The following is a 27343-nucleotide window of genomic DNA, read 5'->3' as shown; positions in this document are numbered from 1 at the left end:
TTGCTTTACATTTTCGTTATGTTTGATTTTCTATCGTTTAATTTTTGCTTTTTATGTTTTCGTTTCAGTTGATCTCACACACAGACTTGTATGCCAGGAGCGGACTCTGTGCATTCATATGTTTTAGTTGCTTGCTTTTCCACCTTGTGAATCCTTCTGTCATACCATTGTGCAAGTGAAACAGCATGAAAGACAAACTGACCATCTGGTGCGTTTTTCAGTGACTGGATTGTGACTGTGCAGGATGTTAACGTTTTTAAGAAAACATTTGCCTTGTCTTTGCAGATTCCCTGTGGAAAATACTCGTGTTGCTAGTTCTGAAATGTCAAGGGTTTAATTTGTTTTAAACCCAATAAATTACTATCTATTTATAAAATGGCCCTAACTAGATCTAATACATTTTTAAAAATGCAATCTTGATGAAAGAGTTCCATATAAAAGTTTCTGTTGGGAACCTGTTTATTTTCATTTTTCAAATTTATTTTAGGTTAAATATCACCAATATTTTATTTTTAACAAAAATTGCAATCTGAATGCATTACGAGCTTGAAGTGACACTTTAAATTTATTATTTGAAGAAGGCAGTTTCTACTTCATAACGTGCACACTAGTGTGCAGTTTAAATAAGACAAACATCTTGTATATTGTTCTGCTATTTATATTATGTTGCTGAAGTGCAACTCCTTATTAAACAGTAGTTCCTTTTCTTTCACTAGTGTATGCTCCTGTCTTGAGTAGATGTTCATCCTCAAACTTATTATTTTTAATAATAAATAAAATAAATTACAATTCCATAATCAAAAGTAGAACCTAGAAAATTGCAGTTAATGTTTATAAATCACTCTCTGCATCCATCTCCACTCTGGATTCTACTTCTGCCTTTAATGCTGCTCCCATTTTTTAAACCTGTTGATTTTGACTATCCCAAAATGACTGTAAAAACAAACAGGATTTGGATATTTCAGTGGCTGGAAGGAGATGTTCTCCTTTTTATGGTGGCGGTGAAACAATCAGTAAAAATGGCTTTGATAGAAAGAATTCCCTGTACTTCTTGAACTGAAGGCAGCTATCAGTTAAAGTAATCCTGCAAACACCTAGATGTGAATATTTTTAAGACAATGTCTTTGTGCAGATTTACATTCTTTAGCCAAGCTCACGCACATGAGTTGACCAAATCCAAAAAAGCCTCTTTAGACGAAATTAAGCGGGCTCCTTAACATGATTTGCTTTTCCAAATGTATCATGCCTTTTTGCCACGTGCTTTGTGGAAGGATGCATTGAGACAAGGGCTTGTGAAATGACTGCAACTTTTAGGAGCATCTCAGCCTGCTAGACAGGCAACCCTGAGATCCAGCAGGGTTGCTTGCTGTGAGTGGGGATGCAAATATATGTTGGACACCTTCATGAATTAAAAGTGAAAATGGCAAAGTTCCATGTCCAGCAGATCTCCCTGTAGTGAGGAAACATGAGTTGCACGGCCCACTTAACACTAATTGGGCTGCAGGGCAAAGATTTCTCAGGTCATCTATGAACTTCCACAATGTTGTTGAACATCACATTTTATTCTTTCCAGAAGCTTTGGTGAGAAAACCCATATTCACAGCTAGCTGTAAGAGCTTGTTTGCATAGAGAAGTACAGATGGGAGGCTGGAAGACCTACTAAGGCTTGTGTACACACACTCCTGTTTCCTCTGCATTCAGTGGGCTCCCACCACTGGTTTGAGAAGTCATGGATGCACAAAGCCTGTAGCTCCTTGTGGAAGACTGCATTTTTATTCCTGCCCGCCCCAGCCCCGCCAAGCCAGCTCCCATCTGAGCTGAGAACTGCTCCTTGGGTAAAAGTATCCCTTTCCTGTCTCCAACCTCAAGTGGGAACATTCAGGTGGGAACAATATACCAAGCCATGCTGATGTGTACAACAGCATGCAAATGCAGTTTTGAAACACAGTGGAAAAGAACAACCACCTTGCGTTTTAAGCCAATAATGTGTACACAGCCTGAGAGTCTCCTGCCAGTTCTTTTCTGCTGTATTGTGCAAACCTGGGATGCACCTGTCACCCACAGGGAGACATGGACAAGCCAAGGGTCACACAGTTCCCCACCACCACCTCCCCCCGTCTCTGTGTAATGTTAAGTGACAGTTCACATCTCTTTTTTGCTATGGAATTAATTTAACCTTTGACTTCAGTTCTCTTCAATGCTGTAGCATAGCCGGTTTTTAATTTTTAAAAGAGCAAAAGGCATCTTTTCTTGCCTGTCTCAAAGTAGCATTTAGCTATAGTCCAGGTCTAAGGTTCCTCATCTTTTCCCACAGAAGCCCATTACACATGCTCAGATATTGAAACCCTGTCTTTTGTTTGCTTGTTTGTTTTTCTCTTAAAAGGACAACGTCTGAATATATTGAAAAATATGTTACAGTATTACTTGATAATTGTAAAAAAAACCTCATGAAAAAATTATACTGGTACTGTTTAATAGCAGACCCACCTAAGGGTGGTATAGTGGATAGTTAACCATTTTTTTAGGCATTTGTAGTAATCTGACTTTAATAAATAAATAAAAAGGCTGTGCCTCTATTAAGCTAAATATATTTTCTAAAATATTAGCTTTCAAAATAGTAGGGAAGGGGGAATGGTTGTGCACAGGATCAAATATGCTGCATTATGTACACGATGACAATCCTGACACACGATCGGTTAAAGTTGCAAAAGCAAACCATGTTCGCTTGTGTGGAAACAAGATTTCTCATGAGCCTGGAAATTAATTAATATGAACAAAGCTGCAGGGTTGTGGAATAAAGGTGTGGTTTTTAAAATCAGATATGCAAACTAATATAGCATGGTAAGTTTTCCAACAGTTGCATAAGGCAGCAAGATCATCTATGCAAATATTTTCTTTCTGATTGGCTTCCTGGCAATCACTTTGTTTCAGCCCTATTTGAAAGTTTATGAAAAAGTGGTAGCAATAATGAAAAGATAAAACATGTAGACACATGGCCATAATGGCAATATATTTCTGATGAAGACATTCAGAATGTATGTAACAATATATTAAATACAATTTTATATATATATATATATATGTATGTATGTATGTTTGTGTGTTTGTACCTTTATGTTGTGCTGACCATTTTGTCATTTTTAGTGAAATACTGGCCTCAGCGTTTGCTGGCCTCAATCTCTTTGTTAAACTTTCTGCAATAGTCTTCCCCAGTAGAAACCAGTATCATTTTTCTCAGCTGGGATAGTACTTGACTTTGCATTTTTTGTATGAGACCAAATTGCATATAGTAGGTTCTATATGTTATTTCTTATTTAATAAGTTCCTGGTTATTACAATGTGACACTAATCTTAAATTAATTCTTAAAACTAAGCTTGAAGATTCACCTCTTATGTGTGAGGTAAGAAAAACAGGAAGACAACAATCTGTTCAAATCTCTCCGTTCTGTATGTAGTTTGACGAATGGAAAGACCACTTTCCAGTGAACATGCATATTTTTCTGTTTTCAAGCTTGCATATTTTAGATGACTATTCATTTTGTAGTTTGCATATTTTGATTGGAGCAAAGCAGTTATTTCCACCTGGAAGATCGTACTGAATGAAACTTACAAGGAGGCAACAGGAAAACTTATGGAATTGATTTCATGAATTGCTAACATGTCACTCTCATTTTTGTTTTACAAGTGGGTTTTTTTAAGCTTTCACTTTTTCAGTTTCCTTTGTACTTCTTTCTTTTTATTAAATGTTACATTTTATTTTGAGTTCTGGTCTTTTTATTTTGATATATATATATTGCTTTCAACCTATATGAATTAGACCAGTATAATTGGGGGGGGGGGGAGGAATAATTTAACAAATGCAGTTTGCATGTAAAGCTCTGCTCTATCATCTCCTTAAACTGATGGGATGAAACCATAATTTCACTGATCTTGGTGGCTCCAGACCATTTTACATACACAAACACTTGGAATTAGGGTTTGTCTGGGTTTTCAAACAGTTGCATTGGGTGATATTACATACTTATATATCATTTTGCTCCTAAGGGTGGAGCAAGTTCACACGTTTGTTACCCTGCTCTGGTATACATCAAAGGCTATCTTGCTCTTTACAGAATTGTCAAGATGGCACAGCATAATGCTGTAAGGCCAAACTTGCTCAAAAGAAACACAAGGCTTCACTTCTGGTCAAATCTAAGCGAGATGATGTTTGGCTTGGACATGAGGCAAAGTGCCTAATGTGCATGGCGTGTGCAAGGAATAATCTGGTTAGAGAGAAGTTTAAGGAAGTTGCATTGTCATGTATTATCAGCATTGACTTCCCATGATAATAGCTTTAACTCTGAATTATGGAATGTATTGGCAACATAAAGGTGCCAAGGTAGAGAATCTGAAGAGGCCTTTCCTTTACAGGTAAAAGGAACTAAAGTAGTAGAATTTCAAATTTGCAGTTGTTGGGACAGAACAAGTGAGGATGCTTGGATGAAATCTGTTTCTTCACAATGAGCCAGCTAATAAAAATGGGACCAACAGGCGGTGAAAATACCCAGAAACTAGGGAATCCAACATATAGTCCACCAGATGTTTCCTTCTTTCACTTTAAAAGGGCCTGAGCTGTACGCAAGGCAGGCCCACTCAAATGGTTGCTGAGTAGTGGCAATCTGTTTTCTACCGACTGCTTCAAGTTATAGTGGGAGATGTATGCACTTTGTACAGGTCCAAGAGATTTCACATTTCATTCACAACACCTGAAAATACATCTCTAGAACAGACATAGAAGTTTTCTTAAGTAATGTCTTTTTACAATGATAACATGAGTAACTGAACTTTGAATGGCTTCTGAAGCATCACAGTTGCAATTCAGTATAAGGAATACACGTTTGGAGGTGGGGAAAACAGGGCAAGCAAAATGTACCTCCCACACTTGTCACCTTCGCTTATTTTTACAATGTCATGTCTCAAGGGTTTACCTATGGGGCTTGCCTTCTTAAGTCTTACCATGGTGTCTTAAATATGGGAGTGACTTGGGCATGGCTTGGTCTTCTTTTAAGAGGCAGGGACATCTTGTGGCAAGTGAGGACAAAAACAGGCAGAAAGGTCAAATAGTTGGTTACAGTCTGATAAAGTTATCCGCCGGGCCATGGATCCTTCCGTCTTTAATGGAAACAGTAAAAGCAAATTAAGGGTTTTGCATATAGACTTTGTATGTGTAGTTAGGCGAGGAGAAATAGATGAGCCAGATGGCTTCTTTTGGGCTCTCCTTGTGCTATATTCCAACGAGTGGCAAGAACTGGGGGAAGGGCAGATGAGCAATAAGCTTCGCATGTTGAAACCAGATCATGGCCAAATGTGTCAGTGAAGGGTTCAACAGAGTTGCTCAAGGCTGCTTCCAGATTTGGGGGCAAAGTGTATTCTGATATCATGCTTCTTATACTGATGAACCCCTCAGGCTTTCTTGGCTGTGGCGGTGGTGACAGTAGCAGCAGCTGCTGCCATTTTAATTTCCCAGAGTGCCCGGTGCTGTATCGTGTTGGGAAATTAAAATGGAGGCTTACACACCTAGCTGCCTGATGGGGCCCTGTTAGAGTACTGACAGCCCAGAGGCTGATCTAGGATTCTGGGTGGCAATATTGATCCGCAAGCTTTATTCAGGTTCTTTAGTTGTATTTGCCCTCTGTCCTCTTCTTTCATTTTAAGTCTGTTTGAATCATTGAGAGCAGGTTACTTATGAAAGTATTTTTTTTGTATTTGAAAGATGCTAAGTGTGGGATGCAGTATGGCTTAGCTGTTGCTGTACTATCAAACTTCAATATATCTAGCTGCATACACTTTCCTTTTATATTTTATCTGTTTAGAATGGTAGTGACTACATATCTCCCTTAAAAGTTCAGCAGCAGGGTTAAATAGCCGCCTTTAAACAAGACGGTAGAAATTTCCATGCATATACCTGGACTTCTATATTTCCTTGAGTTGCAACCATGTGGTTTCATGCTGTACACTTGATGTAACTGAGTGAACCTGCAAGCTAAACACTGATTCTCTCTTGTTCTTTCTGTAGCTTCTTTAGTCTTCCCAGTTCGCGCTCCATAACATCAGGAAGATATGTAAATTAGAAGATTTATTAAGGCCAAAACACCTCATGCAGAAGAAATTTAATTGGTGCTTCTACTTTTTTATGCTTGCAATGTATTGCACAGAAGAGATTCCAAAGCGAGAAGTGATTTGGACAACATTGCCTTGACCAGGTTTCTTGATTAAGTAGACCACTGATAATTCAACCATAAATTGTTAATTCCAGCTAAATGCATGGCATGCACTAAAACCAAAGAACTAATCTTCTTACATGATGGGTGAAAGAACCCCAAACAAAAGTTTTCCAGTGGCAGACTGAACACACTTGGCATGTGTTCAGCATGAAATAGATGCTACTTTAAACTGCCGTTGTAAATGGGAGCTTGATATGTTTGTCTATAAATTTGGCTTTGGGTCTGTAAAGTAACAGTGTGTCCTAATTATGCTTCGTAGACAAAAGTCCCATTCCTTATAACTTCCTTTTGTGGGACTAATAATAACTGCCCAATGTATTTCAGAATGGGGCTTAAGATACCAAATATTAACTATCCCTAACCTTCCCATGAAATTTTAGAATCTTTTAGTGCTAACTATTTTGCAGAGGTTTCCCCTATATAAAATGTATTGTCAAGGTATTTTCTATGGAAGGAAAGTCACTCACTAGTTTCCTAAAAAGAAGGTGCCTAATTTGATAGAGGGAGGCTCCTCCTTGACCCATTTTCTTCTCCTTCCTTCCTTCTGTATTTACATCTGTTTGTTGTTACAGGAAATGGCTGGAGTGCCCCCAATCTTTTCCTATCTGCAAATAATAAATTGAACTTGATTGTGAAACCATTTTAAAAGGACAACTGATTGGGGAGGGGAAGAAGAGCCAGGAAGCATGTGGAAAGGAATGGCCATCGTGGAACTGAGAGGGTTGTGTTGTTGCCCATGCTCTCCTTTTAGCAAACAGGGTTTATTTTGTAACGCAAAGGCCTAAATTCCTGCCCTGTTCAGAGATAAGATCTAAAAAGACAAGTACGACACCTAGGAAGCAAAATAATATTAAACATTCCATTAACAAGCTATCTTATTGTGTTAAGACAGAAAGCTATGTGGATAGGGACCGATATGGGCTTTGGTGTATTTTGTAATTTATTTATATTTTTCACAAAATAAGTGAAACACATAAATCAAATTGACACATATTGGAAAGGCAAAATGTGAGAACAATTGCTGTGAAGTTGGTGCCCTACGGTATTCCTAAAATGCAGCAGTTGGCTCAATTTTCTCCAAATTTAGCCGTTCTCTGGGGGGTCATTCACAGCGTGAACTGGCCACTCTTCCCCATTCTTCCTGACCACGGGTGGGAGTTCCCACCAGTAATTCCATAGAGAAATTCCTGTTAATGGCCAACAGCACCCAGTGTCTCAATAGCTGCTTACTTTCTTAATCTCTGCCACCTTTCTTGGTATCACCCCGAAATGTCTGAGGGATGCAAGCGCTATGACTGTATAGCAACTGTTTCCAGAGTTTTCATCTCCCTGTGCCCTTAGATCTTGATGAGCACGAATTCAAGGGGAGATGTTGTTTTGTGTCGTGAGGGCTACGAGTAAGGTACCAGAAGATGAAGGCAGCAGCTGCAGTGTTTTACAAATAAGAAACAGCTTGAATTCTGTTAGGTAGGTGACAGAAAGTGGTGTAAACATGGGGTGCATAGCTCTGGTTGTTTCTCCAGCCCAGCCTGGTGCTTCAAGAGGGTATTTTTGCCACACCCTGCTGCTCATGCTGGCCAGGCAGGACAGGGGAACGTGTCTCTTTGCAGTGCCAGCTTCCAGTCTAGCAAGACCAAGAGGCCCAGATCAGGTCTGTTGCCCTCACCTGACAGCAGCACTGTCCACACAGGATCCTGCACTCCTGCCCTCAATGCTGCCAGAGATGCCACCCCACGTGCAGTTTTGGGAAGCACACTGGGGTGCTCATTGACAGGGCTCCCCCAATGAACAGCAGAGCTCCTCAAGCCAGAGCCCCAATGTGGGGCCACCTCCACCCCATCTGAACAAGTTCCATAATGGCGGATCAGGGGCATGAGTTGCTCTTCCTATAGCTCAGTTGGTGGAGCACGACTCTTAATACCATGTGTTTGAGTCTCATGTTAGGCAAAAATAAATCCTCTATTGCATGGGGTAGGTCTGGATGATCCTTGGGGTCCCTTCCAACTCTATGAACATACTGCATATATTCCTATTATATTCCCATTATTTAATACAGTAAATATAAACAACAGAGTTGCCATTCTCTGATCAGACTGAAAGAAACTGCAGAGATGTGATTCCGGGAAAGAAGAAAAAACACAGACACAATATTTCAAGTACATTTTTATATAACGAAAAGGGAGAGGTCACCCACATTAAAAACAAAAAAAATGTTTTCCTATATTAAAAATATAAACAGTCATGTCACAGTTTGTGATCAAAGAAAAGGACAGTGCTTTTGGTCCCATAAAAAGAAAAGCAAGACCAAGGACGTTTTGTTCCAAGCTTTCCCTGAATAACTAGACTAGAGAAACTCCAACCGATTTTGCAGTTTAACATGCTGCATAATTAAATTCCTCGGTTCTTAGCTTATTTCCTATGTATCAGCACCACTCCTATGCTGCCATGCTGGCAAGGTACTGCTTTGAGTTCTTAAGCACTAAGCATAACATTCACAGTTTGGAGGTTTTTTTGGTAGCTTTCACGTGCTTTCCTGACGTATTCCAACACTTGCTGCAATGTACACCTGCCAGGTGTGTTTCAGGGCCTCTTCACACAACATCAGGCATGTGGTTACCACAGGAAGAGTTTCTGAGAGTGAATGGAAGCATGCACACTGTGGCAGAAACACAGACTGCTAACCGAATGCAGATTTTGTCTCTCGAGCAGCTGCAGTGTTCTACCAACATCCATCTGGCAATAGGTTGGGAACCAGAATATCACCTGTGGTTTTTCCATAGCTACTGTGTTCCACAGCAGCTGTGCAAAAGATCCCTTATTCACATTTGATCTTCACATTGGTGTGACTTTTTACTGAGTCTTTAAAAAGACTTTGTGCATATATTGCACTATTGATCCTTCTGTCCCTTACCATTAGGTAGGGAGCACCTCAGCAAGCACAGTTTGGGGGACCATGAGCAGAGAGAGCAAAAATAGTCAACAATGAAGCTGACTGTGACATTTTTACTATGTGCGAAGGGGTATCATTTGGTGCCAAAGTGTGTATCTGGGGCCATCTTCACCCTCACGTCATTCTTTAAAGGTAGGCCCAATGCGGTTGCACAAACAGCTTTTAAGGATTTGGGGCTAAAACATTTAAGGGGTGTCCCTATTAATGCGTTTAACCTGAGAAACAGTTTTTCCAAAATGCTAAAGACAATTGGCATAAGCACATGCACATGTGATAAATGCACCTCTGCTGCAGCATTGACCAGGTGTGGGATTCTTGCTGTATAGTTATTTATTGATTGTTACACCAAGTGGGACCAGGGAGAGACTGCTCATCTAGCAATACTGGACCTGCAGTAAGTATCTGTACCTGTTCCCTTATCTCTCCTTTCAACTGCTTGCTGCAGACTAGAGCTGCCAATGTGACATTGATCTACAGTCTCCTTGTGGTATCCAATCACAACTGAACTATTTTTGCTCCACTGTACCCTTCAGTGTTATAGAATCTGAGCCTATTTCTGTGCACAGCTCAGCACTGTGCTATTGTACATCTTCCTGCTGAAACAAGGGTTTGAGTTTTCATAGACAGGGCTCTGTATGCTTTTTAACATTATAGCAACATGCTCATGTTAATATGAATGCCGCATCAAGAAAAGCTAAAATCTGTGAGACACTTGAAAATGAAGCGTTATCACGGCTTATTTTGCACAACTTACTTCTGCTTTTGTGGGAGGGCAATAGGCGATCCGGCTGCCCGAAATCCTCCTCTGCATCACTAGAAAACCTGCTTAGCTTCCAAGGAAATCTGTGTTCAGATTCCCACTTAGACTTAGTGACTTTGGGTTGCAACATTCTCTCAGCCTAACCTATAGGATTGTCCCAAGTATAAAAACAGAAAGAACTATGTGGGCTGCTTTGAGCTCTCTGAAGGAAGCACAGGATACCTGATTTTATCATTAAAAGACAGGGAATATATCTGTATAAATAAAAATCCAATAGAACTACAGTGGTACCTCTTACTTACGTTCACCTCTGGTTACGTATCCTTCGGGAGACGTACGCGGCAAACCTGGAAGTATTTTTCTGGGTTTCGCCGCATGCACAGAAGCAATCTGGTCTACCGCCGCAAGTGCATGCACAGAAGCGGTCCCTCCAGTTGCAGAAACCTTGGGATCTGACTGGAGCTCCGAAACAGATCCCATCCGCAACTGGAGGTACCACTGTATTGTCTATACCAGTCCTGAACTACATGGCCCATCAAACCAAATACAGATCACCAGAGATGGTGTCCCTCCACAACAACAACAATTTTAATTGCCTGCCAGCAACTATAATTGTAAGAGGAATGAGAACTACCGTATTTTTCACTCTATAGGACGCACTTTTTCCCCTCCAAAAATTAAGGGGAAATGTGTGTGCATCCTATAGAGCGAATGCAGGCTGCGCGGCTAAGCCCAAAGCCAGAACAGGGAGATGGAGTGCTGTGGAGCGCTCCGTCTCGCTCTTCTAGCTTGGGGTTGGCTGTACAAAGCCTCTGCAGTGCAGTGGGGTGAAGGCACCCCGCTGCCCTGCGGAGGCTACAAAGGCTGTCCCCAAAGCCAGAACCGCGAGACCGAGCGCTGCGGAGCGCTCCGTTTCGCTGTTCTAGCTTGGGGATGGCTGCGCAAAGCCTTCACCCCGCTGCCCTGCGGAGGCTACAAAGGCTGTCCCCGACGCCTCAAGCCTTTGGAGTGCAGAGGGAACTCGTGCTGCGCTCCAAAGGCTTTGGGTCAGTGAAAGGAACCCGAAGCCTTTGAAGCACAGCGTGAGGTGAGCAGCGCTTCCTCCCACCGCCAGCCCCACAAGCTCGGGGGGCAATGGCAAAGCTGTGTGCAGCCTTTGAGCTGTTCCCCGACCTGCTCTTTGGGGCTGGCGGTGGGGGAAAGCAGCGCCTCCCCCCGCCAGCCCCAAAGAGCAGGCCAAAAAGAACCTGAAGCCTCCAGAGCCCAGCAGGAACTCCCACCATGCTCCAGAGGCTTTGGGTTGCCTTCACTGAAGCCTGGAGAACGAGAGGGGTCAGTGCGCACCGACCCCTCTCGCTCTCCAGGCTTCCAAGGTAGACGCTTGAAGCCTCCCTAGCGCAGCGGTAATTCCTGCTGTGCTCCGGAGGCTTTGGGTGAATGCACCTTGAACGCACCTTGTTTTAGATGGGGAGAACAAGAAAAAAAATATTTTCCCCTGTTCTCCCTGTCCTATGGTCCGGTGCGTCCTATAGAGCGAAAAATACGGTATGTAGTAAGCTACAATACATGGATGGGGGTACTATGTTCAACTGTGTCACAAGTTGTGTGGGCGTATTTTATGTCCTTTCATAGGGCTAGAATCTTATTTTTATTTTTTTAATGAAAAAGATTCTGGGATGGTGAATTCTGTGCCATTCCACAGTTCTATGGCATAACTGTGGAAGTGTGTCTACAGCATCCTTCTCCAATGCTATGTGCAGAAATGGTTGCCCCCCTTCTCATAGATATGATGAGTGCCAGATGTTGCTCATCCAACCTCCTTAGCAAGCGTATTTCACCTGCATCAACACAGGCCTGCCCATTTCTTGCATTTAGGAATAAGGCACCAAGTACTGGAGGACTTCACAATTATCTACTCAGATGAACTTTGCATGATGCTTGCAGTATTCATTCAGAGCTGGATTGCATGACCAGATACAGGTATGCTTCAGCTGAGCATGTCATTGTAAAATAAACCTAATACAGGATGGTGATGGTGTGTATACTAATGGTTAGCTCACTTGAATTTGAGCTGTCAGCCCTGACAACTGGAAAGGGAAGCTTGCTCCATACATAATTTTATAAATGAATCATTTTAAATGCTGCCCCTCTTCCCTTTTTGCTAAATGTGACCCTTGAATAACTTTCCTGCAATCTCTCCTCTAAGGACAACTTCTAGGAACTTGTCTAAAAGACCTCATGGCAAAGAAGCCAGAGACACAGTGTGAATAAAAGTTCCAATGTTTTAAGAATTGTTCCATAGTCCAGTAGGGTTGAAATCTGATGAGCACTCCAGTTGTCTTTGATTTCAGAGTCAGTCAGCAGGGAGAAAAGTTTCAATTGTTCAGCAAGGGTAAACTCTTCTTGTAGCACAATTTCACTAAGGTTGAACCCCAGCTCACACACCTTTATCCAAGTGGTGTTCTATTTTATCAACGCCTGGAAAATGTCTTCATGCCGGCCCCTATCTAAGCTTAGTCTGAGCCTAGCTGCATGTCATTAGTCTACTCATCCCTACAACTAATTTTCAGGACTCATTCACGGCTCAGTAATGACGTACAATGGGTTAGCTTGTGCAGGAGACCACAATTAGTGTCTGAATAAAAACAAACTATCCTACTGTGTACACAAAAGAACGAGGAACCTAGGAAGCTCCCACTCCTTCCTGGAACAAGGCTTGATCTGTATTTCTAAGCATAGCACATAGCCCGGTCTGCTGAATGCTGATCCCTGAAGTTGTGTATTTCAGCTGCTTGTAGATCAGGATTTTGTTTTTGTGTGTGTTTTTAGTTTTCAGTCTCTCTTAGAGTGTGGCCATATCAAAACAAAGGTAAGAGCTGTTTGACAGTGGAACGGTCTCCCTTGGGAGGTTGTGGGCTCTTTCCTTGGAGGTTTTTAAAGCAGAGGTTGGGTGGCCATCAGTCATGGATGCTTTGGCTGAGATTCCTGCATTCCCTTGTTGGGGTCCCTTCCAACTCTATGATTCTATGAAAAAAGGCATGCAGGGTTGCAGAAAGCATTTTCAAAGGTAGAGAGTTAAAGGTTTCAAAAATAGGCAGTGCTTCTTATTAACAGCTCTACTAACATCTGAAATAGCCTTTGGAACTAACTGGTCCCATGGTGCTACACAGAAATCAGTCAATTAGAGGAACAGGCTGTAATGGTGGACAAGTGCTGTTGCTTTCTTCTTGCCTCTGATCATCACTGCCACCCATCCTGCTGGTCTGCCCAGCTTCTGGGATCTCATCTTCACTGTACAGGTATTTGAATCCATCATAGAATTCATCAGGCTGCATGTCCTCTTCATGGGTTTTGGCTCTGAGAAGTATGAAAGCTGATGGGTTTGGCCAGCTCCCTCTGGCTCCTGAGTTAATCTGTGTTGTTTGCTTCACTGTGGAATAACAGCAAGGTAACCTTTTGTCCAAGTGAGTTTGGATGTTTTGGTTTGCAGGGTTGAATATATAAACAGTATTGGATGGTTGGAAGCCCAGGAGGTGCTGATCAACAAGCTCTTTACAGTGGATGAATTGGGTGCTGTCGATCTGTAATACAATATATAACACAACTATTTTTTTCTCAACTTCTGAAATTATTAGCTGTCATCAATTTTCAGTTCCAGTATCTCCAGCTGTACTAAACTAATGAAGTCAAAGTCTATTTCAGGGGATATGCATAACATGTACTATTTTCCGTTGCATATAGCAAATGTGGAGTCTGTGTATATCCTGGCTGGGTTCAAACACAACAAAAAACTATAGTTTGTTTTGATGTCAGCCTAACACAAACCATGGCTTGTTTGCTGCTCACAAACCAGGATCTGAAGCTACAGTTTGAAGCTGGTTTGCAAACCATAGCTGCATTAACTGTGGCCTGCTGTTTCTGAATTCACAGGCCATTGACAAAAGCACAAAGAGCCATTGCTCTAAGCTGATGCACCACAGACTGAAGTGCACTTATGAAGCAAGTCCTGAGCAGATGGGAAAACTAAAGCAGACAAGCTGCTCAAAACCACTGTTTGCTCAAACTATAGTGGAAGTTCAGCCATTGATTAATGCTGTGTTTGAACCCAGCACGTGACTTACTGCTGCACAGGAACCTACCAAATGGCATTGTGCCAGTGGAGGAAAAAAAGAGTCACATAGTAACTCGACTCAGATCATTGAAATTCGACTCTTGCACAGAAATATCCCCTAATACTTACTATAGAGCTTGAAGGGGACAGTGAAAAGTTGCTATGGCAGAAAAGCCAGAGTTACACCTGGTCTCTCCCCTAAAGATTAGTACGGTAGGACAAGGCACTGGAGAGTAAAGCAAGGCTCAAAGTTCTATGCTGTACTGTTCCTCACCTACCCCAGGGTGGTTTTATAGTGCTTACATTCAGAACACTTGGGACTACTCTGCCCCCCCTTGTTCACAGCAGGATTGCATTGGTGCCTAGTGCCAAACCTAATTACTCTTGAATTCTCTAAGTCCTCATTTAGAGCTTGGCTTGGGGAACTGGAGATAATAATAATGATGATGATTTTATTATTTATATGCCACCCATTTGACTGGGTTGCCCCAGCCACTCTGGAAAGCTTCCAATGAAGTATTAAAACCGCAAACGTTTTTTAAAAACCTACATGTACAGGGCTGGCTTCAGATGTCTTCTAAAAGTCAGATAGTTGTTTATTTCCTTGACATCTGGTGAGAGGGCATTCCACAAGGCAGGCACCACTACTGAGAAGGCCCTCCCTGTAACCTTGCTTCTTGCAATGCAGGAACCACCAGAAGGCCCTCGGATCTGGATCTCACTATCTGGGCTGAATGACAGGAGTAGAGATGCTCCTTCAGGTATAATGGGCCAACCAACATGAGGCCATGTGAGTTTTTAAAGTTTGGGGTGTAACAAACTGTCAGAATGAGAACAGTGGTGATGCTCTATTGTTTAGAATAGAGCATCTCTGGAAAGCGTGACCCAAATTAAGCACCGTGTCATGGCACCGCATAACCCAATAATGGGCTTGGAATGGCTGCCCTTCATCCGGACCCTAACTTTCATTACACTAACATGGAATTTTGCATCCTAACAAAAGACACACCAGCACTCCTGAGAAGTACATGAAAAAACGTACATTAAATGGCTTTAAAGTATTTGCGAAGTTTTTCCATTTTTCTTTTTTCAGTCTTTGTGCTGGCCTCAGAGGCAGTTTGACTCCTACCTGTGCTTTTTTTAGCAGATCAGTAATTACAGGAAACCAGTCAGGAGTCAGCCTCTCCAACTCTAAGGTGATGATCACCAAAGCCAATGTGGAGCCCTTAAACTGCAATACTTGGTGGCATGCCATACAGTGCTGTAGCTGCTTGGTCAAGAATGCGGCGTGGCGGGAAGGATTCCTCTGAGGCAGCCCATTTAGTAGATGGGGCCACTTGGACATCACCATGGCATGGAACTGGAGAGAAGAGAAAACATTTATATCACACACACACACATATATTTAAGCACACACGCACATTTATTTATATTTATTTATATATATATACATATATATATATAAAACAGAACTGAGGTCAACTGTGAACTTTGTACGTTTTCATATGTCATTGACCAGAAGTGCAAACTAATCCTTATTCATGGCAGGAAACCTCTTATAAAGTTTTGTTATTATTTTTTTGTCCTGCTGTTACCATTTGTGTCGTATTTGCCAAATATTGAAATGTTGAAGCTTCTACTGAATGTAACTTAATTCTGGATTCGTTGCATTGTTCGCAATTGTCAATTCAGAAGGTTTTGACTTCTCGTTTGTAAAACTGAGTAACAGTGATAATTCAAGCCAGCAAACAGGAGAGAGAGAGAGAGAGAGAGAGAACAACTGATGATGCTTGGAAGCAGAACTAATACAATCTCATCATCCTGGTTCTGATCAGACATTTCCCCCAAAACAATCCTAATGCCAGGATGACCCAGGAATCCACCCTTTGCTATATAGCAGGGATGGGGACTCTGCAGCTCTCCGGATACTGCTGGACTGTAACTCCTGTCACTTCTGACCACTGGCCAGGCTGGATGGGGTTGATGGGAGCTGGGGTCCAGCCACATTAAGAGAGTCACAGGTCACCCACCCATGCTGTGAAGAGATGAACACTGAGAGACATTATCACACAACTTTTGCCTTACTATAGCACATGGTAACTTCTTAACGGGGAGTTTTCTTCCAGAAAACGTTTAGCAAATAAGATGTGACTTAAGTGCCAGATCAGAATGATCTAATTTGCCTAAAAATGAGGGTCAAATGTTTTTATGCAGGGTGAGGAGTAAAGAAAAGCTGATCTGAGATGCCCCATTTGTGAAATGTAGCAAAAACTCTGAAAGCTTTTTATGTACAGTATTGAGAGTGCAGATAGTTAGAAATATTTTTGCAGTGTATATTTAAAACAAACGGAACAAATCTCTAGTGGTACAGTATGAGCTCTTTTTAAAAGTCAATTATTAGTTGTCCTTTCAAAATGGGAGTCTACATTGTTTGTAAATCAAACTTATGGAATAGTTGGGTGTTCAAATGGAATTTCAATATCTTGAACAGTAATTCACTTCAAAAGATTTGCAGATAGTTAAGAATGAGTGGTCTGCGAGGCTAACTAGAAGGGAATGTATGCGCACCATTGCTGTTTTCTAGTCTTATTTGGTAAAAACAACAACCCTAGTTTAGCCTTTTGCAAAGAAGAAAAAGAAAAAATGTCTAGTGCTTACAATGTTTAAGAAATCGATTGATGTCGCTGTGTAAAGATCCCAGTGAAGTTTATTGAGTATAATTCTTTCCATTCTCACAATCTCAGCTGGAGAACATTTACAACCACTCTGCACTGCAAGCTTCTTTACCGATGGTATTATCTGTTTTAAAACAAAAGGAATAATAATAATAATAATAAAAGAAGCCCAAATTCCTATGAAATTTTGTACGGTGTGGTGTGTGCCCTACTATCACATAAATGAAATGCAGCCTACTCAACTATCTGCTTTGGGGTAAAAACCAAGAGGTCCTTGAAATAACCCCAATATTCATTATAGCACCATGTTCTCAGATTTTAATAAAAGCAATTCCCCACCCTTGTGAATTCCTTTATGTATGTGTAAGACTAATTCCACTGGTCATGCATCTTGAGGATGTATGAAAACAACTTGCCTTCAACTTTTTTTGTGTTCTGAAACAATGGCTGGATTCTTCGAGGTTTTTTTCTCTTGCGATTTGGCTATCTTTATTGCATATTCATCTTCACTTCTAGAGTACTAACCTTAAAGCCAGAGAGGGGGACTTCTGCAGGCCAAGGGCCACATTGATCCACGGTCAACTCTCTGAGGTCCACATGTCAAAGTAGGTGAGGATGAAGTGTACAGTGAATGTGCCCCCACTTTTTAAAAAGGACCGTGCTTGGGGTGGGGGGAGTGTCTTGAGCAAGTCACACAAAAAACTTTTGACACTCCAGAATCACAGTAGGAGACCTGCCTGAGTAATCAGTAATTTTATAATATGTATAAATACATAAATATAAGGGCTTGGGGTTGTTAATGAACATATTTTTGAAGGGTATTGGGAGGCACAAAAACACTTTGGTATTACAGTAGAGTATCCATTCTGCTAAAAAAAAGGTTTTTTTTAATTTCCTTTTGTTTTTTTTAAAAAGGACAAATTTTGGGGTGGGGAGGGCAAAAATACCTCTTGGGGCCTGTGGGTAACAGATTAACCATCCCTGGATTAAAGTTAAGTTTGTGACATCAACTCTAAAACATACACTGAATGAAGGCCTGGCTAAAGTCCATTATGGACATTTCTGAGGAAGTTTACTCCTGAGCTTTAAATGTCAGATCTTGTTCAATAGCAGAGGCCTAATTGTATTCTAGCTTCTACAGTGACTTTGTACACATAGCATAAAATCAGGCCACTAGTACACAGTTTTTCAAGGATTCTTTGAGAAAGGAAACAATTATTATTTAGAGGCTGTTTAACTAAACAACAGAATTTATAAGAACTTGATGACACAATCGACAATCTAGCGCTCAAAGCAGAGTTCAGGATTCTTCAGCATATCCAATGCAGAAATGCCACTTAATTTATTTATGCAATGTATTTATATCCCACCTACTCTCAAGTCAGGAACCAAGGTGGCTTCCAACATTTTAAAAGCTTCATTATAAAATACAGAGCAATAAAAATGAACTAGCTAAAAAGAATAATCAAAATTCATCACAAGACATTAAAAACCAGCAATTATAAGGTAGCCCAGTGATCACCTTCATCTGCATCAAGGGCTCTGCCACACTTCTGTATGCCCCATGCCTAGAAAGTACAGGTCCAAGCAGTTTTCTGTTTGCTCCACAATTTCTAAGCATGGGTCCTTTGCCCTGCTGCTTTCCCCTGGAAAACCCGCTATTTAGTGACAAATTGGACCAAACCAGATTGCCATGTGTTCCACTTTTAAGATCAGGTTTTCCTTGAGTAAGCAGTGAGGCAAACAGAGACAAGCACTTTGAAAACTAAGGCCTGTCTGAATAGGAAGGTCTCAGCTTGACTGTAGAAGGATAACAAAGAAGGAGCCAATCTAACCTCTCTTGGGAGCGAATTCCACAAAACAGGTGCCGTCACAAAAAAGGCTCTGTCTCATGTCACCACCAACCACGTTTCTGATGTTGATGGGACTAAGGGAAGGTGCTCATTTTAGCACCTGAGCAGGTTTCTACAGGGAAATGCAATCTTTCAGGTAGCGTGGACCCAAGCCTTCAAATGCAACTTGGTGCACTGTTTGCAAGCTTGTCCAGGATACCATGTGGTCATCGAAGCATGGATCGGTATGATTGCATCAGCAACCACCACGCATGAATAGATGCAGCATAGCAACGAGACAGGCAACTGAAAAACGGAAAGTGTATGATCCAAGCAGACTAAGGCAAGTCTGAGAGTGACTTACCTAGATGTTCTACAGTAGTTTTTGCTGCCGAACATCCAACAATGTCACTGTAACCTTTACACACCTGATACACTGAAATAAGTATTCATAATGTGTTTAAAACTGACAGGTAGCCTATTGGGACAGACAGGCTCCCTCGGACACAGGTTGCCCATAGACTTTCACAGTGGCTTGAGCCATTCCAACTACACACATCCATAAAAAAGGGTGTGTGTCTGTGAAGATCCTATACATGTCGCTTTAATGGAAGACAAATCCTTCTCTTAGGTTGCCACGTTTAAAACATACACACCTCATCTTCTTCATTGATTTTTGCTGCAAGAACCAAGCAAGCTGTTGCAATACATTGGAGATATTTTAACTGTGCCTGAAAGAGAAGAGTAGTAGTTTAAAGGAAAAGAAAAAGAATGGAGGAAAAATACCCAACTGAGAAAATAACTATTGAAAACTATCTATCTATCTATCTATCTATCTATCTATCTATCTATCTATCTATCTACAGTGGTGCCTCGCAAGACAAAAAGAATTCGTTCCGCGAGTCTTTTCGTCTTGCAATGTTTTTAGTCTTGCGAAGCACGGTCCTTCGCAATTGCGCCTCTTCAAGCGGCTTTAAAAAAAAGCGCAAGACGTTTTTGTCTTGCGAAGCAAGCCCATAGGGAAATTTGTCTAGCGAAGCAACGCAAAAGCGGAAAACCCTTTCGTCTAGCAAGTTTTTCGTCTTGCGAGGCATTCATTTTGCGGGACACCACTGTATCTATCTATCTATCTATCTATCTATCTATCTATCTATTTATCTATCTACACACACACACACACACACACACTCATGCTTCTGAGTTGCCTCACTGTGGTGCACCAAGCAGTAAGAGGAGTCTATCTGAGTAACTGGAACATGGCAATTTAGCAGCGGTACTCTTCAAAGCTATACAATGGTACCTCGTTTTGAGTCCGCCCTGTTTAAGGTCCATTTTGTACAATGTCTGCGGCAAACTCGGAACGGGTTACTTCCAGGTTTGCTGCCGCGCAGAAGTGCTAAATCGTGCTTCGCGCATGCTCAGAGCATTGCTTTGTCAAGCATCCTTTTTGTCAAGCATCTGGGGCTCTGAAATGGATCACGGATGCAAAAGGAGGTACAACTGTATATGGTTTATGATTGAATCACTTCAAGTAATTAATACAAGACAGAAAGGGCCTGGCATGAAATGTTTAACAGCCACTGCTTAAATATCAGAATTAGGACAGGGAAGCGAGATCAGTGTTATTCATGCAGAATGTACCTATTCCATATATTCCCTTTGTTTTCATTTTAATCAAAGCACTTGGATGTGTTTCAGCCTACCTCATGCTAACACTGATGGAGAAGCTCGGGTCACACTTGGAGCTGTGGTATACAAACAGCTTACAATTTAAGGCAGGCTTCATGGGGTACCAATAGGACTGCACTGCACATCTGGATCCAACTCTCTAATATTAGATGAGTGCATGCTGCAGCCCAGCAAAATCCCCATTATATTTTCCATTGATAATAAAAGGAAATAGGGTGAGGTTGAAGCTCTTTACCTTCACTGATGCCAACAACCGATTAAAAAAGCTGACAGCCAGAGCAAACGTTTCGGAGCAAAACTGGAAGAGCGAATTCGATTCCCTGATCCACAAAACAGCTTTCTCATAATAAAATGGAGATATGTCTGTGCCCTAAAATGGAATAATGGGGTTGGTTAAAACAAACACAATAATTTGGGATCTGCTGGAGTTTAAAGAACATAACTGAGAGCAAGGCTAGAAATATATTCCAGATTTTTTTAGGCACACATAACAGAGATTTTGCTCTAGCTTCTCATTGCTCACTGTAATCAGGATTTGTTATTAATGTCTAGATGGAAGAGTTTTTGTTAAAGACAAACAGTCTCCTACCCACGTGTGAAAGGGTGGTTCACAGGTGCAACTACTGAACATGAGAACAGAGCTCTTTGTTTTTACCCAGGCTCAGTCTTTTTACTTGTTTGGAAGGATTCTGTTGCTAAGTAAAAATAACTAAATGTATCCCAGACTACAAAATGCCCACCTGTATAATACAAAGTGCATGGTGGTAGACTGTATGGGTGCATATGATGGGACTGGTTCCCTACCCACTAGAGCAAACCAATTTATATTCATTTTATATGAAAGAATTATAATCAATTTTGGAGGAACTCTTCTTTATCTCCCTACCCCACTCAAACTGACTAAATAAGGTTGCCAATCTAAGGAAATTACTGGTCAAAGGTTGAAAAATGCATGCCATGTGGCTCTCCAATTTCATGAATCACAGTCCCTTTCTATGAAGAGCATACCTTCAGTGTGAAACCATGGAAGACTGGCACCTTCCAAGTCTCTGTCTCTCTTGCTAGAGCATGCTCCATTGCCAAGGCAAGTTTCTGGCTCTCCGGAGGTCCTGTGCACTTCATAGCGGTTACTGAATAGACCGGCTTCCTAGTGAGGAACCACTACCTTACAACCAGAAAACAAAATAGAACTATTACTATTATTTCTTACAGAACTACAGTCTAATGTGTAAATGGGTCTGCACATAGACTATCTAAGTTGAGGCTCTAAAACCATTTTGCCATGTACCTGTACATTACAGGTATGTTTTGATGACCAAACTCTTGGCAGGCAGAAAATATTATCTAGACAGGTCACTATATCTACTAGACATGGTGACTAATAATTCTGGCTAGTTCTAACCTCAAATGCAATGTGTCATGATTAAGCAACTGAACAGAAGGCTACTCTTTTGTTTATTGTTTTAATCACCTTCTGTTCTGGCTTCTTTTTTTAACCTTCTTTTTTCATGCTTCCTGGATGAAGCCTAACCTTGGTGGGGACCAAAGAATGTGATACACCCACTATAAGGAAGGCACTTTAAATTACTTCACATGAAACTATTTCCAGGTGTCAAGCTGTGTGCATTTAGCAGCTCACACTCCAAAATGGACCATTTCCTCTATGTGTCAACACAAAGCCTCTCCCACAAATAGGGGTGGTGACATGGAGAGAAGTGCTCTGTTCACACAGGGAGCTGTGGCAGACAGAGAGCTCGCCATTTAAAGCAGCATTCATGGGGTACCAATCATAATGTCTACTGGCTCAGGCACACAGGGAAACACAGCCAACTAACACCCTTTCCCCCCATTGCACGTGGAGAACTTCAAATCTCTTCTTTGGTTAGGGAGACCCACGACTTATGTATTCTACAATTTATATCTTGCACCTTCAACACTAGCATGATCCCAGAGCGGATTACAGAAATGTAATAAAAGCAATAAATAAGGCAATACTTAAAACAGAAAAAGCATACAAAAACTAAAAGCGGACTCATTTTGTGAGCCCTTGCCATAGAGGCAAAGACATTTGTTCTTAAAAAAAAAAGCCCTGAGGAAACTAAATCTTTAGAGAATGGTTTTTAGGATTATGTATATGAAGCACTACAGAAAAAAATTAATTCTCATGGGTGTGAACAAAAAGTGCCTGTGAACTTGTGCTTCTCTATAACTTTGATTTCAGTACATTTGTTTTTACATGTGCACACACATATAAACTGACATGCATTCCCATGGCCAACCACACCCCAGTCTTGCATGCCAATTTGAGAACTGGCCAGAATGGTAAACATGGTTCAATGCAAATGTCTGACATCTCAGAAAAGTGACATATCAGAATGAATGGCATGGTGCTAATCAAGATTGGACAATACATTTGAATGACACATGTCTGGCACACACAAAATTATGGATGTACATTCAAACTTGCAAAGAACAAAAAAATGAAACGATGACAAAGGAGGCTAAGTGCACAAAATCTTGTTGGATTTCTCAGTCAAAGTGATCTAGCAGCTGTCCTGAGTGGGTGAGAACTGACCCACGGTAGTGTGTTTAATTATCTGATCAAGTCACATCTTCTGGGATTTTTCTCTCCTCCCCTTGTGAAATTCTAATGTATACACACAGGGGGCACTTTTTCCTATTAAATTCTAAACCAACAAGATCCTTCACACAGCAGGGTAATGAGAGATCAGATGATGTCGCACATGTCAGGACTCCCTTCAAAACAACAGCTCTGCAACTTTTTGTCTAGACAGATGAAAATGGACAAACAAGCAGTGATTACGTCACACACAGAGTCACATGTCCTATGGTACCCTACCTGACCTTGCAAGTTCTGGATCAGGAGACAACAGAGACAAGGTATGTTTCCCCTTCCCTCGAAAGATAGAAGAAGCAAGGGCTGGTGAGGGTGTCCACAGGAGAAAGGCCTGTGGGCAGCTAAAGCAATGGAATGAAGCATTATGAATGGCACAGACTCATATGAGAATGGACTGGAGTCCATTTGCACAACACTGCATTTACAGTGCCAGAGGATCCATGTGACTATTTGATTGAGGTGTGACTAGAAATTGTGTTAATTCATACAGAGGTTGTTGGGCTCCTGACCAGGCTTCTCAACAATGGAGAGCTTCCAATTTTCCAGTTAGAACCCCTCTTCAGACCTTCATGCCAAATGCACTAAAGCAAGGGATGGAATGGGATAGGGTGGAGTTGCTCACATGCCCATCCCTTCAACCTCTACACAAATAATTGTGCAACAGGATTTTCCGCTCTCTCCTCATGTACCCCCAACTTTTTGGACAAGATTTGGGGACAGTGCATGGCACACATATGGGGCATGGAGGAATTACTACATTGCATATGTGGAAATCATACTGCTTGCACAACCGTTTCGTTGACTGTCACCAAAATGAGTTCTAATAAATGTTAGGGCTTAAGCCCTGTTCATGTGAAAACAAACAACCCTGCATTTTTGCCCAAGGGGTATTTTATATGCATTTCTCTTCACTGGATTACATGCAGGCTCAAACTGTGGATGGAGCAGGGGCACAAATGCAATCACTAGTGTGGGGCAGGAAATTTTTATAGTGCTTCATTCACTTTCTAAGCCACTCTAATTGGCATTGGAAAGTTTTCGGGGGGGGATCCCTATAATCACAGGCAAGCCCCATCCCCAACACCTCTGTCTTCATGTATTTAGTGTGAACACCTGTAGTGAATTTGTAATAATGTTCATTTGAACACACTTATAAATCCTCCCACATCCTCCCAGTTGAGAGGTTCCAAGAGTTCATCAGAACATGCTTAGAAACCCTATTCAGACCTTCACACTGGGGACAAGGCTTGCATCGGCCCCCATTCACATTTTGAGCCCTTCAGTGTTCAGCTGAATGCCTGAACATGGCTTAAATTGCCAGGTTTTGTACTGCACCTCTCTCCTACCGTACAATCAGTCTCTGAATAGAAATCTGTGTTTCTGGAACACTGAGGTGCTGGGGTTAAACACACTGCATGAAACTGGATCCAAAATTAATAAACAAAGGACTAGCCCAATATCACAGGTCCAAGAAGTTGCAGGGAGCAGAGGTTGCAGGGAGCAGAGGTTGTTGCAGCTGTTGAAAAACATTGCTCAAATGCTGATGTATGCAGACTGCTACATAAAGTACAAAAAAGTCCACAGTAGCTTCTATAGAATCCTAAGTTTAGCAACAAATCAGAAGCACTCAAAGATTTGTTACCACCCTCAAATTTGTTACTCAAAAATTAGGTTAGAGCAAGGTTGTCCCAGCCTCCTCAGCTTGAAGAATTAATGGCTGCCCTTTTCACCACTACATGTGGAGATGCACGGGGCATAATATCATGAAGTGGTTTGCTAAGCAGGCTATAAAAGTCTTGCAACTGATCCTAGATGCTAACAGATCATAAGCTGTGCCTAAGATCAGAAACCTCCAGGTGAGGAACCTTTTTCCTTCTTAAGGCTGCATTTCCTCATGAGCAACTTTTCAGGGTCTGCAGCCAGTTGTGGGCAAGGCCAAAGGCAAAGGTGTATGTGGTCTGAGGTGAAAGTTGGGTGGAGCAATACTATTACATTTTTATAGTAGTCTACCTTTCAGCCATGCAAAGTCTGATGTTCCTACATGCATATCTCTGCATCCAAGCAAGGAGCTCAAGGATACAGTCCAGCCAACAAAAAGCATGTGAGGGAAGAGTGAAAAAAATGACAGTGAGGGGTGTGGCCTGGGGAGAGGAGGTGTGGCTATCCCTTTAAGTAACCACAGCTAAATTTGACCAGGAAAATAACACAATTGAAAACCCTCTTCCCTCACCAAGAGAGGCTCCCCTGACACCTTCTTTTATGTTGTTTGCATAATAGGAAAAAAACCTTTTAAAATAACTTCCCCAAACTTTCTAATCCTCTGCAAAATTATTTTAATGCTGTTTTGTGTTTTGTTTTGCCAACCAATTTTATGCCACTGTTTTCGATGGTGATCCTAGATTTATTGTAAACTTAATTTCATTTAAGCTGGCGGGTGACTCCGTTGAAGGGTAAGGAATGAATATCCTCAAGAGATAATCCCATCTGAGTGCGCCACTGCAAAAAGTTTGCACTTCTCATAACTTAGAAGCCTTTGTTTACAAACGCGGATGCGTTTCCTAAGTAAGAGAAAGGCCACAAACTGTGGTGGTTCTCCATGTAGCAGACATCGGGCACATCCTGTCTAAAACCTCAAAAAAAAAACAAACACCCCAGCCTTATACAACAGGGAGAGAAGAGACAGGAAAACAAAAAAGGCAGGAAAACAGACGGCTGATAACCACACGACTGGCCTCCTTCTGTTTTCACGGAAGGAAACAAAACAGACGACGCTCGGATCACATGACTGGCTGGCACTTTAAAACAAAACACACACAAAAGTGCCCAGCTTTTGGAAAGCAAAACTCCAGGCGAACGAAAGTCAAGGGAAGAGATCGACATGGCTAGAGGCGCCTACCAGAGTGCCAGCCCCAGATCGGGACTTGGGAGGGGGGGCACATCTGTCGGTCTCCAGAGAACGAGCCTCTTCCTTTCCCTCCCTTCTGGTCCGATGGGCTCTTACCTCTCTGCCCGGGGCTCTGCCCTTGGCGCTGGGGGGGGGGGCGCTCCTCTCATGCCGTTCGGCTCCGCGTCGCAAGCAAAGGCTCGATCCGACGGGAAGAGGAGGAGGACGAGACGCCTCCTCCTCCGATCATAGTTGCGGCTGGTGAAGTTAATGGGCCCTGCTAAGTTCCAGAAGTCCGGGTGGAAGGAGCAGCGTCCTCCTGCTTCTAAACCCAGGGTGGAAAATAATAATACAATAATAATAAAGTAGCTTTAAAATATATTTGTTGTCTCGCCGATGCGCCGTTTGCAAGGTTCCCCTCTCCGAAAGCGCAACAAAACGGCTGGGAGAGTCCTTTCTTTGTGGGCGGATTCAAACCGCGGCAGGCTCCGCCTCTGGGCTTGGGGGTTGCTCACAGCGACAGCGCCTTTCCCCCGGATGGGTCTTGTGGGGGGTGGATGGGGCGAACTGGCTCAGGACGTGACGCCGTGCATGAACCTCCAAGGTGGGGGCGGGTGGGGATCACTGGGCCAGGCGGATTCAACCCGCGTGCGCCTCCTGGCTGACTCTGGAGCAGGATCACCAGCAACAGCAGAGCGTCGATTCCTCTGCTGCCCCAGCCTCCTGGGGGATCGCTGGCCCGCCCCCAACAGTAACAATATGGCCTTTGTTTGGACTGTTCTTGGAAGAGAAAACTCCCAGTGATCTCTCCTCTAGGAAGAAGGGGGAAAAGGCAAGCAGTCTGGCAAATTCTTCTCCCTCTCTCATGAGACTAGAACTCAGGGCTAAGCAAAAGGACCATGAACAAAAGTACTTGGTGGAGGCAGAGTGCCTCTGGATGTTAGTTGCTGGGAACCTCAAGAGGGGAAAGCACTCTTGTCCTTGGGTCCTTATTGCAGGCTTCTCTGGGGCATCTGGGCTGGCCAGTGCGAGAACAGGACGCTGGACAAGATGGACCTTCGGCCGGATTTAGCAGGACACTTCCTAGCTTCTTAAGCAAATCGCTATGAAAATTCATCGGAATGGCATACTTGCCCAAGCCCAAGACTGAGTTCTTATTCATACTGCAATTCTGGTGGCGAGATAGGAATCCTTTCTATAGGCAAAACAATTAAATGTATAGTGTAGATGGGGTCTACTATTGTGTCAATAACAAAAAAGTTCATACTTTTTTGGGGGGGGTGTCCCCAAAGTCTTCCCAGAAAAATAATCAAATCATATACAAAGAAAATGCAAATCTTGAGAAAATTTGATAGATTTTGGTTTAAAGGGTGAGAGATAACGTAGTTTTACAGTAGTAATCATCTTATTAGCTAAAATAACTTAAGTGCATAAGCAGAGTGCTGCTGAATTGGACCAAATGCCTATTAAGTCCAACATTCTGTTCTGACAATGGCCAATCTTGGGAAGCCCCAAGCAGAACATGAGTGCAGAACATCTAG

The 27343-nt window shown here is 42.1% G+C and overlaps 2 protein-coding genes across 5 annotated transcripts in view; one reads left to right on the top strand and one right to left on the bottom strand.

Moving 5' to 3' along the window:
• Window positions 1-6958, top strand: part of SEPTIN8 (septin 8) — a 56980-nt gene extending 50022 nt beyond the window's left edge. The window contains exon 10 of one of the 2 annotated variants that reach the window (XM_081179852.1): window positions 6056-6958. In XM_081179852.1, coding sequence (XP_081035978.1) covers window positions 6056-6110 — 55 coding nt within the window. In that variant the 3' untranslated portion in view covers window positions 6111-6958. Of the gene's footprint in view, window positions 1-68; window positions 3763-6055 lie in introns of those variants that run through there. The other variant, XM_081179854.1, reaches the window with a different exon arrangement.
• Window positions 6959-11871: 4913 nt separating this feature from the next.
• Window positions 11872-26367, bottom strand: CCNI2 (cyclin I family member 2). 3 transcript variants are annotated; one of them, XM_081179879.1, is made up of 8 exons: window positions 25920-26364; window positions 23141-23197; window positions 21289-21445; window positions 20516-20650; window positions 19248-19322; window positions 16743-16883; window positions 15214-15444; window positions 11872-13554 (listed from the first exon to the last, which is right to left on the bottom strand). In XM_081179879.1, exons 3-8 carry the CDS (start codon window positions 21400-21402, stop codon window positions 13147-13149), a joined length of 1104 nt encoding a protein of 367 aa, XP_081036005.1. In that variant the 5' UTR covers window positions 21403-21445; window positions 23141-23197; window positions 25920-26364; the 3' UTR covers window positions 11872-13146. The 3 variants fall into 3 exon arrangements, with proteins under 3 accessions (XP_081036005.1, XP_081036004.1, XP_081036006.1); XM_081179878.1 differs by lacking the exon at window positions 23141-23197 and having other exon boundaries at window positions 25920-26363; XM_081179880.1 differs by lacking the exons at window positions 16743-16883; window positions 23141-23197 and having other exon boundaries at window positions 25920-26367.
• Between the last annotated feature and the right edge of the window lie 976 nt (window positions 26368-27343).

Source organism: Podarcis bocagei, assembly GCF_964188305.1.
Source record: "Podarcis bocagei genome assembly, chromosome: 2".
NCBI lineage: Eukaryota > Metazoa > Chordata > Lepidosauria > Squamata > Lacertidae > Podarcis > Podarcis bocagei.
This window is presented reverse-complemented; position numbering and strand designations above follow the sequence as displayed.

Bases quoted from the DNA above. Each gene is read 5' to 3' on its own strand.
- CCNI2 (XM_081179879.1), bottom strand. From the start codon at position 21,402: ATGAAGTGCACAGGACCTCCGGAGAGCCAGAAACTTGCCTTGGCAATG. The intron at 19,323-20,515 runs GTAAAGAGCTTC...CTTCTCTTTCAG, and splicing joins GGTTGTTGGCATCAGTGAAG to GCACAGTTAAAATATCTCCA. The intron at 15,445-16,742 runs GTAAGCACTAGA...TCTTCTCTCCAG, and splicing joins CAATCGATTTCTTAAACATT to TTCCATGCCATGGTGATGTC.